This window comes from Terrapene carolina, unplaced genomic scaffold (assembly GCF_002925995.2).
Source record: "Terrapene carolina triunguis isolate 2854851 unplaced genomic scaffold, T_m_triunguis-2.0 Scaffold21, whole genome shotgun sequence".
Taxonomy (NCBI): domain Eukaryota; kingdom Metazoa; phylum Chordata; order Testudines; family Emydidae; genus Terrapene; species Terrapene triunguis.
The window spans coordinates 34,292,269-34,307,533 of record NW_020664372.1 but is presented as its reverse complement, the minus strand read 5'-3'; the positions used below and the strand labels follow the sequence as shown (position 1 = coordinate 34,307,533).

General features: G+C 44.0%; 1 protein-coding gene across 1 annotated transcript in view; it reads right to left on the bottom strand.

The window, feature by feature from the left end:
- The window catches only part of CUL4A (cullin 4A), a 96,441-nt gene that overhangs the window by 29,601 nt on the left and 51,575 nt on the right, over positions 1 to 15,265 (bottom strand). Inside the window, exons 10-12 of the mRNA XM_024219546.2 lie at positions 11,650 to 11,768; positions 9,126 to 9,318; positions 7,493 to 7,597 (exon numbers count right to left, since the gene is read on the bottom strand). Of these exons, the coding sequence (XP_024075314.1) occupies positions 7,493 to 7,597; positions 9,126 to 9,318; positions 11,650 to 11,768 (417 nt within the window). The remainder of the gene's footprint in view (positions 1 to 7,492; positions 7,598 to 9,125; positions 9,319 to 11,649; positions 11,769 to 15,265) is intronic.

Below are 15,265 nucleotides of genomic sequence, written 5' to 3'. Positions count from 1 at the left end.
ATCAAGGACTGCCCCTATGAAAAGTTATTCATTGTGTGGTCATAACTTGAGTTTGTCTATATTCAATTTCAGGCCTGGACCAGAGAGCAGCGGTCTGATGACAAAGATGCTGTTTTGAACATGGGCACTTGATCTTCCCCGAACTAGCCAACTGTCCAGGTAAGGAAATATCTGAATACCTACGCAATGCAGATGGGCTACCACCATCATCATGCACTTGGCAAAGATTCTTAGGGTTGAAGATAACCCGAACGGAAGCTCTGTGTAAAGGTAGTTGTTGTTGCTTGCTATGAACCAAAGAATCTGTCTGTGGCCAGGATGTATTGCCACATGAAAGTAACCATCATGCAAACCAAGGGCAGTATACCAATCTCTAGGGAAGGGATAATGGAAGCAAGGGTGACCGTCCTGAACTTGATCTTACTGATGAACTGGATTAGCTTTCTGAGGTCTAGAATGAGACAAAGACCACAAGATTTTGGGGAATCAGGAAGTACTGGAAATAAAAACCTTTTATTGGTAAGGTACCTCCTCTCTGCTCCCAGCTCCGAAAAAGACTGCACTTCTGGAATCAATACAGTCTTGTAAAATGGGTCCCTAAAAATGACAGGGAAGGTGGACTGAGGAAGAGGAAGGAGCTGAACTGGGTGAAGTATTCCTCTTTCACTGCTGTACACCCACTTGTATGATGTGATCTGCTTCCGAACACTGTAAGAGAGAGAGAGAGAGAGAGAGATAAGTAGTATTCAAAGGGAAGGAGATGAGATATGGTCCGTGTACTGTCCTCAATGGAGTAGTCAAAACAACTTCTTCAAAGCTGCAGTGGTCTGGTAAGAAGGGCGTGTTGTGGATGAATCCGACTGATGACATCTCTAGGAGGTTTAAACCTTCCTTTGGAAGTATCCTGAGACATCTGCTAAGAGCTCTTTTAGTACGACTGAGGTTTAAATGGTTTCTTCTTCTTTGTTACTGGGGTGTAAACCCCCAATGATGGGAGGTCACTCATGGATCTTTTAAGGTGCACATGGCATCATCCTTTTCTGGGGAAACACTGAACTCTTTGAAGGCTAAATCTCCTATTGTATTTTGCAACTTCCTTGGGATGGCAGACGGTTGCAGCCAAGAGGAGAATCTCATCAAGATAGGTATAGCCAAGGAGCATGAGGCAGCATCAGCTGTATCAATGGCTGCTTGAAGCGATGTTCAGGCAGCAAGGTGTCCTTAAGAAACTAATGGCCAAGAATTCTTCTCTGTACTCCTCAGGCAACTTGTCTGCAAACTTTAACACTGCTGACCAATTAAGAAAAGTGTATTTAACCAACAGTGCCTGGTAATTTGACACTTGCTGGCAGTGGTATAGGCCTTCCTGCCATACAAGTTCAGTCTTTTAAACTCCTTGTTGTTAGTGTCCCTGGGATGAGACTGCCTGGCACACTTAGTAGTGGCCATAATCTCAAGGAAGTCAGGAGTAGGATAGAAAAGAAATAATCAAAGTCTTGCTGAGGAACATGATAGCGCCTAGTCACCTGCTGGCAGTGGGTGGGATAGAGGCTGGCGTCTGCCAGAGGGAACTGACTGGTTCCAGCAAAGGCTTCATTAATGGGAAGGGTGATCATTCTTGGGGAAGGGACCTGTAAGATATCTAGGAGCTTGTGTGGGTTATCTTGTACAAGCACCACCTGTACTCCCAAAGATATGGCCACCCTTCGCATAAAGCCCTGGAATTTTAAAATCCTCCAGAAGAGATGTTGATTCCAGGGTGACAGCCTCATCCAGAGAAGAAAGGAAATATTTGGGGCAGGGGGCATGAAGAGATTCCCCCATTATCTTCCCTTCTTCTGTAGGCTCCAACAAAGGAAGAGGTAGAGGGACAGCAGAAGAGGCTTCCCTAGAAGTGCAAGGTATGGATAAAGGTGATCTTGTAGATTGGAACTCTTCTGAGAGGGTCTAGACCAGAGGTGGGCAAACTACGGCCCGTGGGACCGTCCTACCCGGCCCCTGAGCTCCCGCCCGGGGAAGCTGGCCCCTCCTGCCGGGCAGCATGGCTAGCTGCAAGCTTCTGCTGCTCTGAGAAGCATGGTAAGGGGGTGGGGGGCTGGATAAGGAGCAGGGGGTCCCCAGGGACAAGGAGCGGGGCGGTTGGATGGGGGGGCAGTCAGGGGACAGAGAGCGGGGGGGTTGAATAGGGGGTGGGGTTCTGGAGGGTGGTCAGGGGACAAGGAGCAGGAGGGGTTGGATGGGTCAGGAGTTCTGAGGGGGGCAGTCAGGGGGCAGGAAGTCGGAGAGGGCTGCTAGGGGGCAGGGGCCAGGCTGTTTGGGGAGGCACAGCCCTCCCTACCCAGCCCTCCATACAGTTTCTCAACACCGATGTGGCCCTCGGGCCAAAAAGTTTGCCCACCCCGGTCTAGACCTCCATCACAGTTCAAGATGGCCCATAAGCCCACTGGAGGTATTCCACCATGCTGGGGCTTCCTTGTAAGAGTGCCAGTCATGACTTTCAGATTTAGTTTCTCTGGAACAAGGTTGGTAAAATGATGTAAAAAGACCTTGGAGGGGATCTTGGTGTCTCATGGTCTAAGTCTGAAGACATGCAACTCTCTCCAGCACAGAGACCTATACAAACACCAACAGAGACTGCTCCTCTATTTACTGGGGAAACATGGTGCTGCCCCAATAGCACCTACACAGAAGCAGCATCTGAGGGAGCAGGTGGCAGCGGGCAAGACAGCTGGAACACCAAGATAGACAAGATAGTGCCTATACACGAATGCAAGAAGCCTGGGAAACAAGCAGGGAGAACTGGAAGTCCTGGCACAGTCAAGGAACTATGATGTGATTGGAATAACAGAGACTTGGTGGGATAACTCACATGACTGGAGTACTGTCATGGATGGATATAAACTGTTCAGGAAGGACAGGCAGGGCAGAAAAGGTTGGGAAATTGCATTGTATGTAAGAGAGGAGTATGACTGCTCAGAGCTCCGGTATGAAACTGCAGAAAAACCTAAGAGTCTCTGGATTAAGTTTAGAAGTGTGAGCAACAAGGGTGATGTCGTGGTGGGAGTCTGCTATAGACCACCAGACCAGGGGGATGAGGTGGACGAGGCTTTTCTCCGGCAACTAGCAAAAGTTACTAGATCGCAGGCCCTGGTTCTCATGGGAGACTTTAATCACCCTGATATCTGCTGGGAGAGCAATACAGCGGTGCACAGACAATCCAGGAAGTTTTTGGAAAGTGTAGGGGACAATTTCCTGGTGCAAGTGCTGGAGGAACCAACTAGGGGCAGAGTTCTTCTAGACCTGCTGCTCATAAACCAGGAAGAATTAGTAGGGGAAGCAAAAGTGGATGGGAACCTGGGAGGCAGTGACCATGAGATGGTCGAGTTCAGGATCCTGACATAAGGACGAAAGGAGAGCAGAATACGGACCCTGGACTTCAGAAAAGCAGACTGACTCCCTCAGGGAACTGATGGGCAGGATCCCCTGGGAAAATAAAATGAGGGGGAAAGGAGTCCAGGAGAGCTGTCTGTATTTTAAAGAATCCTTATTGAGGTTGCAGGAAAAAAACATCTTGATGTGTAGAAAGAATAGTAAATATGGCAGGCGACCAGCTTCTTAACAGTGAAATCTTTGCTGATCTTAAACAGAAAAAAGAAGCTTACAAGAAGTGGAAGATTGGACAAATGACCAGGGAGGAGTATAAAAATATTGCTCAGGCATGCAGGAGTGAATCAGGAAGGCCAAATCACACTTGGAGTTGCAGCTAGCAAGAGATGTTAAGAGTAACGAGAAGGGTTTCTTCAGGTATGTTAGCAACAAGAAGAAAGTCAAGGAGAGTGTGGGCCCCTTACTGAATGAGCGAGGCAACCTAGTGACAGAGGATGTGGAAAAAGCTAATGTACTCAATGCTTTTTTTGCCTCTGTCTTCACAAACAAGGTCAGCTCCCAGACTGCTGCACTGGGCAGCACAGTATGGGGAGGAGGTGACCAGCCCTCTGTGGAGAAAGAAGTGGCCCGGGACTATTTAGAAAAACTGGACGAGCACAAGTCCATGGGGCCGGATGCACTGCATCCGGGGGTGCTAAAGGAGTTGCCGGATGTGATTGCAGAGCCATTGGCCATTATTTTTGAAAACTCATGGCGATCGGGGGAGGTCCCGAATGACTGGAAAAAGGCTAATGTAGTGCCCATCTTTAAAAAAGGAAAGGAGGAGGATCCGGGGACCTTCAGGCCAGCCAGCCTCACCTCAGTCCCTGGAAAAATCATGGAGCAGGTCCTCAAGGAATCAATTCTGAAGCACTTAGAGGAGAGGAAAATGATCAGGAACAGTCAGCATGGATTCACCAAAGGCAAGTCATGCCTGACTAACCTAATTGCCTTCTTTGAGGAGATAACTGGGTCTGTGGATGAGGGGAAAGCCAGTGGAGGTGTTATTCCTTGACTTTAACAAAGCTTTTGATACGGTCTCCCACAGTATTCTTGCCGGCAAGTTAAAGTAGTATGGGCTGGATGAATGGACTATAAGGTGGACAGAAAGCTGGCTAGATCGTCGGGCTCAATGGGTAGTGATCAATGGCTCCATGTCTAGTTGGCAGCCGGTTTCAAGTAGAGTGCCCCAAGGGTCGGTCCTGGGGCCGGTTTTGTTCAATATCTTCATTAATGATCTGGATGATAGTGTGGACTGCACTCTCAACAAGTTTGCAGATGACACTAAACTGTGAGGAGCGGTAGATACGCTGGAGGGTAGGGATAGGATACAGAGGGACCTAGACAAATTAGAGGATTGGGCCAAAAGAAACCTGATGAGGTTCAACAAGGACAAGTGCAAAGTTCTGCACTTAGGACGGAAGAATCTCATTCACTGTTACAGACTAGGGACCGAATGGTTAGGAAGCAGTTCTGCAGAAAAGGACCTAGGGGTTACAGTGGACGAGAAGCTGGATACGAGTCAACAGTGTGCCCTTGTTGCCAAGAAGACTAACGGCGTTTTGGGCTGTATAAGTAGGGGCATTGCCAGCAGATCGAGGGACATGATCATTCCCCTCTATTTGACATTGGTGAGGCCTCATCTGGAGTAGTGTGTCCAGTTTTGGGCCCCACACTACAAGAAGGATGTGGAAAAATTGGAAAGAGTCCAGCGGAGGGCAACAAAAATGATTAGGGGGCTGGAGCACATGACTTATGAGGAGAGGCTGAGGAAACTGGGATTGTTTAGTCTGCAGAAGAGAAGAATGAGGGGGGATCTGATAGCTGCTTTCAACTACCTGAAAGGGGGTTCCAAAGAGGATGGATCTAGACTGTTCTCAGTGGTACCAGATGACAGAACAAGGAGTAATGGTCTCAAGTTGCAGTGGGGGAGGTTTAGGTTGGATATTAGGAAAAACTTTTTCACTAGGAGGGTGGTGAAGCACTGGAATGGGTTCCCTGGGGGGAGGAGGGGAAGAATCTCTTTCCTTAGAGGTTTTTAAGGTCAGTCTTGACAAAGCCCTGGCTGGGATGATTTAGTTGGGAATTGGTCCTGCTTTGAGCAGGGGGTTGGACTAGATGACCTCTTGAGGTCCCTTCCAACCCTGATATTCTATGATTCTATGACAGGTGCCAGTGGTGCCAATGGAGCTTTGACGTCCGAAATGAAAAAGCCAGAGAAACAGATGGAGCCATGCTGATAAACATTGTTAACAGTGTTGCACACACAACAATTTTGTAGTTTGGATTTTCTTCTTAATTTATTGTGATATGATTGCTTCCCTCTCCGGTGTCCAAATGCAGCTGATGACTTATTTTCCCCCCTTGGTCAGCTGCAATCACTCACTCACACAAAATTGTATTTGCCAAAAACATCATCTTCCCTCCTGGAGTCTGGTTTATTAATACACAAAATAGGCCTCTCTATATGTTTCAGAAAACCCCTTCTGTACACACTTCCTCCTCAGGCTTTTGGTATACCTCTCACTGGGCTCTGCAAATAGTCCTTTGAAACGTAAGAGTTATATGAATATCCACAAGCCTTCACCTCTTCCATCAGGGCTCCCCCAAATCCTTTCCTTAGGTTTCAGGTTCCACCACCCCTTGGTGCAGAGGTACCAGGAGTATGTTTCAGATGCAGGGTTCACTTTTCCTCCAGGCAATACACAGCTTCTTCAAAGTATTCTTCCCCCCCCAAACCATAGCAGACTCCTTCATTGGGATCTGCCAAGAGGAACCCAACGCTACCACAGCAGTTCTACTTCAGATCTCCCAGCACAGAGACTTCCAAGCACCCCCTGGGCCACTCTCCCACTGATAGAGTGGTTTGGTTGTACAGAACAGCTATGCCACTTTATTAGTGGGTGAGAAGCCCAGGAGAGAGCAGAGAGAGCTTGAGAGTCTCTGCTGAGAGATATGAAGGGAAATAGCTGGTGACTATAAGTCTCAGAATATCTGTCCTTAAAGGGCCAAGACCCAGAAACTTGAGTACTCAGCAACACGTGCCCTTAATGTCCTGCTATGACCTATGTACTAGATTTCACAAAAAAGAAGAAATAGTATTTTGACCTAGCCTTTTAGTTCATTTAAAAACTTTAAAATTATACATATACATATATTAAAAGAAAGATAATAAACAAAAAATGTAGTCGCAGTTTCATATTTAGCATATCAAATTAAGAAAGATTAATCTCTTAGCCTCAAAAATATGTACTTCCTTCATCACCTCTGCCAGGATTTTCTTTGGTTTTGACAAACAAAAAGCAGTCTGCACACCGTTCTGTTTTATGGTGAACATCTGCTGTCTGGTTGCTATATTCTAATAATTCTGGGAAATAGCTCCGTAGCAAGAGCAAAGAGGGGTAAAAAGAGGGCAGCCCTGCCTACATCCCCTCTATAAAGGGCACAATATTAGAAACTGCAACTATTTGGACATAAAAAGCTTTTTCTCTTTAGTTTAGAAATTTAGGATTTAGCCCATTTCCCCCCCCCCCCCCCCCCAAAACAGCCAGCAGGTCGTTCAATTAGACATGGTGATATGCTTTTCCTGCTGTTCATTTTAGCAGAAATGTCCAGCTAAAGTGCTTATCTTTTTTATTATTTGGTAGAGAGTCATTTTTGGAAAGTGCACTGCAGTAAGCGGTCGAGCACTACAGTGACATCCTCTCTTCTCTCTACCTTGACCCACTCTGTTTGCATCCTTATGTCAGGGAGGGATTGGGGATGAAAAGGATGAGCCACTGTTCGCTGGGCTCCCATATACTCTATCTGGGAAGCCAGTGGAGGGAAACCGTGAGGGGGGTGAAAATGTTATCAGTGACCTTCCCAGCTTCCTGGTCAGAGGCCACGTTTAACCTGTGGTCTTTGTGCAGAGCTCCCACTAACATCAGTCTCTAATTTTGTAGTCCCAGTTTATAGACTCTTAAACACATCACAAGTTTGTCACTGCTGCACTAAATCAATTAACAATTCTAGCAGTAGCACTGAAGATCATCTTTTAATCACATCAATTTTAAACCCTTCTTACCATGAATGAATCTGAATATTATCATGATTTTGTCAAGGATTCTTTCCAGCTCTTCATCTGTTGCTTCTTTATTTCCAGCTCTTAACTTTGAATCCACATGTTTTGCTACAAATAAATAAAAAAATTGAGGAGCTTAAAATAAAAATCCCTCTAAAATTACTGTAATGTTTCCACTTCTAATATTACTAGATATTAAAACACTGGTGAAATGCCAAATGTTCTGTTTTGTAATCAATTTTCCCTCCTCCAAAGTCAGTGGAATTATATTCAAGTATTACGTTATTAGTGGAAAAAATTATGCCACAAAGGATCTGACCAAGATAAAGATTAATACAACAAATTAGCTTTAAAATTAATGTACTAAAATACTAGAATCTTCATGTTATGTTCACTACAAGAACATTACTTGTTGATAGACAATGTTTTGGAATTATGCAATGCATATGAATGTATTATATGAGAAACAAAAATAAACAACACAAAGACGACTATTTTTGTAGACCTTTACCGTGCCCTCTGGCTCTCACCAAAACTTAAACAGAAGCGATGCTTTCGAGTTAGTAGCTTGATAATGGTAGAAAAAAATACAATTACGCCATGAATTTTAATTAAGGTATAGAAAGCCATATGAATATCCCTACTCTGGGTCTTACTAGGTTACGTGTCAGTGGGATGAGAAGGAAGCCATTGTAACAGCTGAGGATACAGTACCCACAAGTGGCAATAAGCCCATATGACTGCTTTGCACATGTCAAATAGTATTCAGTCACCTTTCCTATGTAAGGGTATTTTTTACAAAGCCATTTTTCAGGTTAGCAGGCAAAAGCAAAAGAATATGGTATAGATAGAAACTAAGGGGCAGATCCTCAGCTAATGTAAATTGCAGGAGCTCCATTGACTTCAAAGTCAGAGCTACGACAATTTACACCACCTGTGGATCTGTCCCCAGGCTACTTATTCTGAAACATTTTAAATACTCTTTGTCTAATGTACACTAACTGATTAAGCTTCCCTTTCCTGACTTCTGAGGTCCTGAACAATTTTCTTCTTTACAACTCAGTCTTCCTGTAACTGAATGCTTTTAAAATTGGTGTTCTCCTGAGTTTAGCTCAGGGGAAAAAACAATCAGACAACCAAAAAAACCCCACTACTTCTTCCTTCTTAGGCATATTTTTCTTAGCATTGACTATCAGACTGTATGGGAAACTGAGGTTTTAACACCAGTATAAGCCTCATCCATAAGACATACCCACTATTCTATTCTGAAGAAATAGTTAAATTTCTTTTTCTAATAGCTACTCTTCCCCCTTAGCAACTTACTCTGCTTTAGGAAATTAGCCACACGGGTTTCTAAGCAACTGTCAGCATCAGTCACAATGTAAGCAAGTAGGGGTGCAGCAATAGCAGGAGTTAACATGCTCCTTCACGTGACTGAGCACACACCTGACAAACACATCCAGACTTTTACCTGGATCCCATGACATATCCAGACTAATTTTTGCCTGGTATCCCAAAAGCAATTCTTCCAGTGGGCTATGCATTGCATTGCTATTATACTAGCATACTCAGTATGCTTTATATTATTATGCTTTCTATAGGTTTTAGAAATATTTTACAGAAAAATATTTTGTACCTATCAATTCTGCAGGCTTATTTGGTCTCTTGTTGATAAATGTTTCAAAGGATTCCTTCATCAAGTTTATAAATTTCTCATTTTTCTGAAAGCACGCTTCTATGATATGGTCCACTTTATCCTTAAAATCTAGTAGCTCTTGCACCATATCCTTGTCCTTTTCAGGATTAACCACTATTGTTGTCCCAAAGTTCTGTAAAAACAAACACTTTTGATAATCAAATACTTCATTGCTACCTATCTCCCCCCACAGACACATACACCCTTATGAAATTTAGCAATTGGAAAAATTTATCAGAGGTGCTTAATAATAATTGAAATCGTAAAGCTGTTAAAAATGATGAGATGCATTGAAATTTAAACACAAAACCAAAAAAATCCAAACACACATTAATGGATTTCAAACAGCAATGTTTAAGAGATCACTTACATTTAAAACAGAAACTAAACAAAAATTATGTATTAGACATGGTTGTACACACACAAGTTTACAGTTAAATACATGATTTACGTAAAAGAGTATGTGGAAAAGTGTAGCAAGAATGTTCAGTGTAATGAAAAACTTTGCATGACTTTTTTTTCTAAACCCACTGAACTGTTTATTTGCAGAAATAACTGGATATGATTTAGCTGCTTCTGGTCACTCCAAGATTCTAAGGTCAACAAGGGCTACAAAAGTGAAAAAACAGAGCCGTCATCAGGTTGGGGTGGGGGGGATTCTTGCTTTATCATTTTTTAATCTTATCTTGTTTCTACTTGTGCCCAGCTCTCCAGTGGAATTATAACACTATTTGTCTACTGAATCAGACAGTCTACACAACAATGTTTGATTGACCTGCTATTTAAGATGGCTTAAGAATGTTATTATCTGGTAATTGTCACAAGGAGAGTGACCAGATTTCCAAAGTGAAAAACTGGGACAACTGCACAGAGGCAGCAGGATGGCAGATCCATATTTTTCCATTCGCTTCTATCTTAGCCACTGTAACAGCTGAAAAACCAAAATAGGCAAGACAACTCAGACTTCCCTCTTAACATCTAACTAGCCACAGCAATAATTCATAGATATGATACTTGATACACTGCCTTGATCCTGCCTGAATGACCCCTGGCTCCCAATGTCCGCATACTCCATATCTCTAGGTACTCACATGGCCCCCATTACTGTAGTATCTGAGCAAATTTACAATCTTTAATGTACTTATCCGCACAACACCCCGAGTGGCGGAGAAGTACCATCCCCATTTTATAGATGGGGACCTGAGGCACAGAGAGGCTAAGTGACTTGCCCAAGGTCATAGAGAGAGAGAGTGTGTTTGTGGCAGAGCAGGGATTTGATCCCAGGTGCCTTAATTTGCCCTATACACTCTCTCATATCCCCCGGAACCACCCTCTCCAAAGTTGTCAAACCTTCCCTTTGACCTGACCCCTCCCGCATCTATTCACCAACACTTTTGACCAGTTTCCTCCTGGTGTTCGTGGCTCCCTGGACTCCACCTCCAGGAGTCCTTAAAACTGGGAAATGTACAAGTTAATTAAAACTTGACCAGAAAGGGGAGTCTAGTCCTAAAATCTGGGCTGTATCAACTTTTCAGGGGGCATCAGGTCATCCTATTCACATGGGATTTTCTCTCACTATCTCTTGGAGTACACAGTCTCAAATGCCCATTAGTCTCTCTCCCATCTCGGAAGCGATAGTTGAGTGGTTACAACCAATGATATGACTAGCATTTGGGAAACCAAGCGTATAATGTTTCTGACATGCCTTCCGTAATACTACCTCACAATGCAAGACATATGATTCTAGGAGTTTCAATGGAATGTTTTCTTATCATACAGTCAGCCCCAGCTTAAGGTTACAATTTGAAAGCATCTCCGCTAGACTGCAAGTTCTTCAGGATGTACAAACATACAACAGTTTACTCAATGTCTAGAACAATGGAGATGAGACCTCTAAGTGCCACCAGAATAGATTTTTAAGAGAGAATTCTTCTCACTTTCAAAATAATAATTTTAAAAACCTTTAGCCTGTTAACTGGTATAACAAGCAGCAATTATTTATAGCATAACCAATCTGCAGTGCTGATGGAAGTATCAGTCGAGATCTGATGTTCCAATAGTTTCAAAGGAGTGTGACTAGAGTGTCAGGAGAACTATTTATTTTGAACCAAACATAACTAACTTTCCAGCCCAACATTTTCTCAAATCATATGAAGTTCTGATTTAAAAAAATCTGTTTGCACTGTTCAGTCCTGTAAAATAAACAGTTCCTAAATATGATTTTAAATAAAAATGTGTATGCACTGTGGTTTCTCATCACAGGAGCTTTCAGAATATTGCTGAACAAAATGGGTGCATTAACAAAAATAAATAAAAAACCCACATACCTGCTTAAAATATAATTTTCATGAACCCAGTTGAGTGTTTTATTGGTGCTCATTACTTGTTTTTAAAAGCCAAGCAGTCACTCCACTGTGGACAGCATAAATATGAGGACAGTAAGATGCAATAAAGTTTGAAATACCTTGATGTATTCACTCCAGTTTTGCAACAGGATCTGCTGCCCACCTTTTACCCGGCTGAACAGCTGGTATGTCTGGGTGAGATCTGATATTCTGTTTTCATCAAGCAGATTATCAAGTCCTAAAATAAGAATAAACCAACTTTAATGTAGTGATATAAATGCAGTTAAAGACAGAATAGAGGGTATGTGGGCTCTATGAAATAATCAATACAATTATAACATTATAGCAGCTACAATTTCTTTTGTAAAGAAGAGTTATGCTCAGTACTGACAAGTGTCTATGGACTAGATCCACAAAGGGATATAGGCACCCAACTGCCACTTTAGGCAGCAAAGTCCAAAATCTAGATCCTTAGAACACCCCATTCAGTTGCCACCTAATCCTGCACACATATGAATGCCCTAGGTGCCTATGTTTCCACCAATAAAGTCCCCATAGGACCTACATTTCTGCTGATGGACATCAACACAGCTAAGTCCTGATGCTCAGAACTAGCTCACACCTAAGTCCCAGCAGGATTAATAATATAGGAATTCCCCTGCCTATCTCACCTGTGAGATCCAACACTGCAGGGGAAGAGAGGTGCCCCCCTTATGTCCTGTAGCCCAGTGGGTAAAGCACTCAGCCAGGATGTAGGACACCAGGGTTCAAAACTCTACTTTGTCTGATTTGGAGCAGGGACTTCAATGCTGGTCTCCCACTTCCCAGGTGAGTGTCCTGATCACTGAGCTAAGGGGGTATTGGGTGGGTGGTGGTAGTAGCCCATAGGGCTAGCTTGCCGCTATTATAATCACTGTCTTGCCTTCATTATATTCAGCAATAATGCAAGGAACCTAATAGGCAGGGGTGCTGGAACAATTTGTATAGTGGGAGTGCTGAAAGTTATTGAACCAAACTGTCAGCCCTGTATATAATGGAAACCACTTCAAGCCAGAGGGTGCGGCAGCACTCCCAGCACCCCTAATTCAGAACCTTTGCCTACAGGCCTGTATTCTGTAAGACACAGCAGTGAGCATAGCTAGCATAAATAAGGCTTGAGGCCTATGAACTTTGGCATAGATAAAAGGCCCAATGGAAAATCCCAAATATAGGGGAGCTGAAAATAGAGTGTTTAAGGGGAATTTCCAACCACAGGAACATGGGTCCAACCACAAGAATGTCACAGAGACAAATTGATGTTCATAGCAACAACAAAAGGTAAATTAGCTACATCTGCAGATACCTAACTACAAGAGGCCCATGGCAACAAATTGACGTATATGATAGTTAGTTGAGATCATTAATATACTAACATATAGGAGAAAGACAATCCAACATTAGTAAGGTAAGGAAATACAAATAAGGAACAGGGGAGAAACCCTACTGAATATGCACCAGACATAATGGCATCAGCATAACATATTACAAAAGTTGCATCCCAGCCTATCGGTAGTAGGAGAAAGATGTAGCCTTTGGGATATGCCAGAATGATGGCTGCTGGTGACGAGAGGGAAGGTGACGGTGAAATTCTTAAGTAATCAATGTAATTAATACATAGCCTATAGATCAGGCTACAGGATCTCTCTCTGGCCTGGTCTACACAATGAGTTTAATTCGAATTTAGCAACGTTAAATCGAATTAACCCTGCACCCGTCCACACAACGAAGCCATTTACTTTGAAATAAAGGGCTCTTAAAATCAATTTCTGTACTCCTCCCTGACGAGTAGCGCCAAAATCGATATTGCCATTTTGAATTAGGGTTAGTGTGGCCGCAATTTGACGGTATTGGCCTCCGGGAGCTATCCCACAGTGCACCATTGTGACCGCTCTGGACAGCAATCTGAACTCCGATGCACTGGCCAGGTAGACAGGAAAAGCCCCGTGAACTTTTGAATTTCATTTCCTGTTTGCCCAGCGTGGAGAGCACAGGTGACCATGCAGAGCTCATCAGCACATGTAATCATGCAGTCCAAGAATCGAAAAAGAGCACCAGCATGGACCGTATGGGAGGTACTGGATCTGATTGCTATATGGAGAGAGGATTCAGTGCTAGCAGAACTACATTCCAAAAGACGAAATGCCAAAACTTTTGAAAAAATCTCCAAGGGCATGATGGAGAGAGGCCACAATAGGGACTCTCATAAGTGCCGCGTTAAAGTTAAGGAGCTCAGACAAGCCTATCAAAAAACAAAGGAGGTAAACGATCGCTCCGGGTCAGAGCCGCAGACATGCCGCTTCTATGCTGAGCTGCATGCATTTCTAGGGGGGGCCACCACCACTACCCCACCTCTGACCGTGGATTCCGAGGCAGGAGTAATCTCAGCCATGCCTGAGGATTCTGCGGACGGGGAAGATGAGGAGGAGGACGACGAGCTTGCGGAGAGCACACAGCACTCCATTCTCCCCAACAGCAAGGATCTTTTTCTCAGCCTGACTGAAGTACCCTCCCAACCTCCAGACAATGAGGCCATGGAAGGGACCTCCGGTGAGTGTACCTTTGTAAATATAAAACATGGTTTAAAAGCAAGCGTTTTTTAATGATTAATTTGCCCTGAAGACTTGGGATGCATTCGCGGCCAGTACAGCTACTGGAAAAGTCTGTTAACGTGTCTGGGGATGGAGTGAAAATCCTCCAGGGACATCTCCATGTAGCTCTCCTGGAAGTACTTTCCAGAAAATTTCTGGGCAGTGCAGCCTTATTCCATCCTCCATGGTAGGACACTTGACCACGCCATGCTAGTAGCAAGTAATCTGGTATCATTGCATGACAAAGCCTGGCAGCGTATGCTGGCATTCAAGCAACATCCGTTCTTTATCTCGCTGTGTTATCCTCAGGAGAGTGATATCGCTCATGGTAACCTGGTTGAAATATGGGAACTTAATTAAGGAGACAGAGGTGGCCGTTCCTACTGGGCTGTTTGCCTGTGGCTGAAAAGAAATCCTTCCCTGCAGTTAGCCAAGGAGGGGGGAATTGGCACTGAGCTTTTCGCGTTTGGCTAGCAGGGATCTTCCCTGATACCAGTCATGCGGTGGGGGGAGGGGTAAAGCGATCATCCTAGAGACTTGGATGGGGGGGGCTTAGTTTGGTTTCTGCTGCTGCACGTTAACAGGAAAACCGCAGCACTCAACAGGCTTTGCTTGGTATGTGGGAAAGGAGCCGAAAGACAATGGCTCACCATGGCCGCATACAAGCTGAATTCTGTTGCCCAGACCTGTGTCTGTGCTCTCTAACACCAAAGCCGCAGGCACTCAATATTAAGATGCAAAATGCGACCTTGTACCGAAATCACATGTGCTATGTAATGTGAATAGTGTTGTTCACCATGAAAGAGTATAAGCATTGTTCTGAAAAATGTATCTTTTTAAATACGTCTCTACCTTTTTTCCCTCCCTCCCGCAGCTGCAAATTTTTCAAGCCTCCCTCCTCCGTCCCAAAGACTATCTCAGATAAGGCGGCGGAAAAAAAAGGACGCGAGACGAAATGTTCTCTGAAATCATGGAATCCACCCGCAATGAAAGAGCTCATCTGAATGAGTGGAAGGACACGGTATTAAAGTACAGGAAAGATGCCAGTGAACGTGAGGTCATGAGGGACGTTCGAGATGAGAGGTGGCAGGCTGCAACGCTGGGGCTG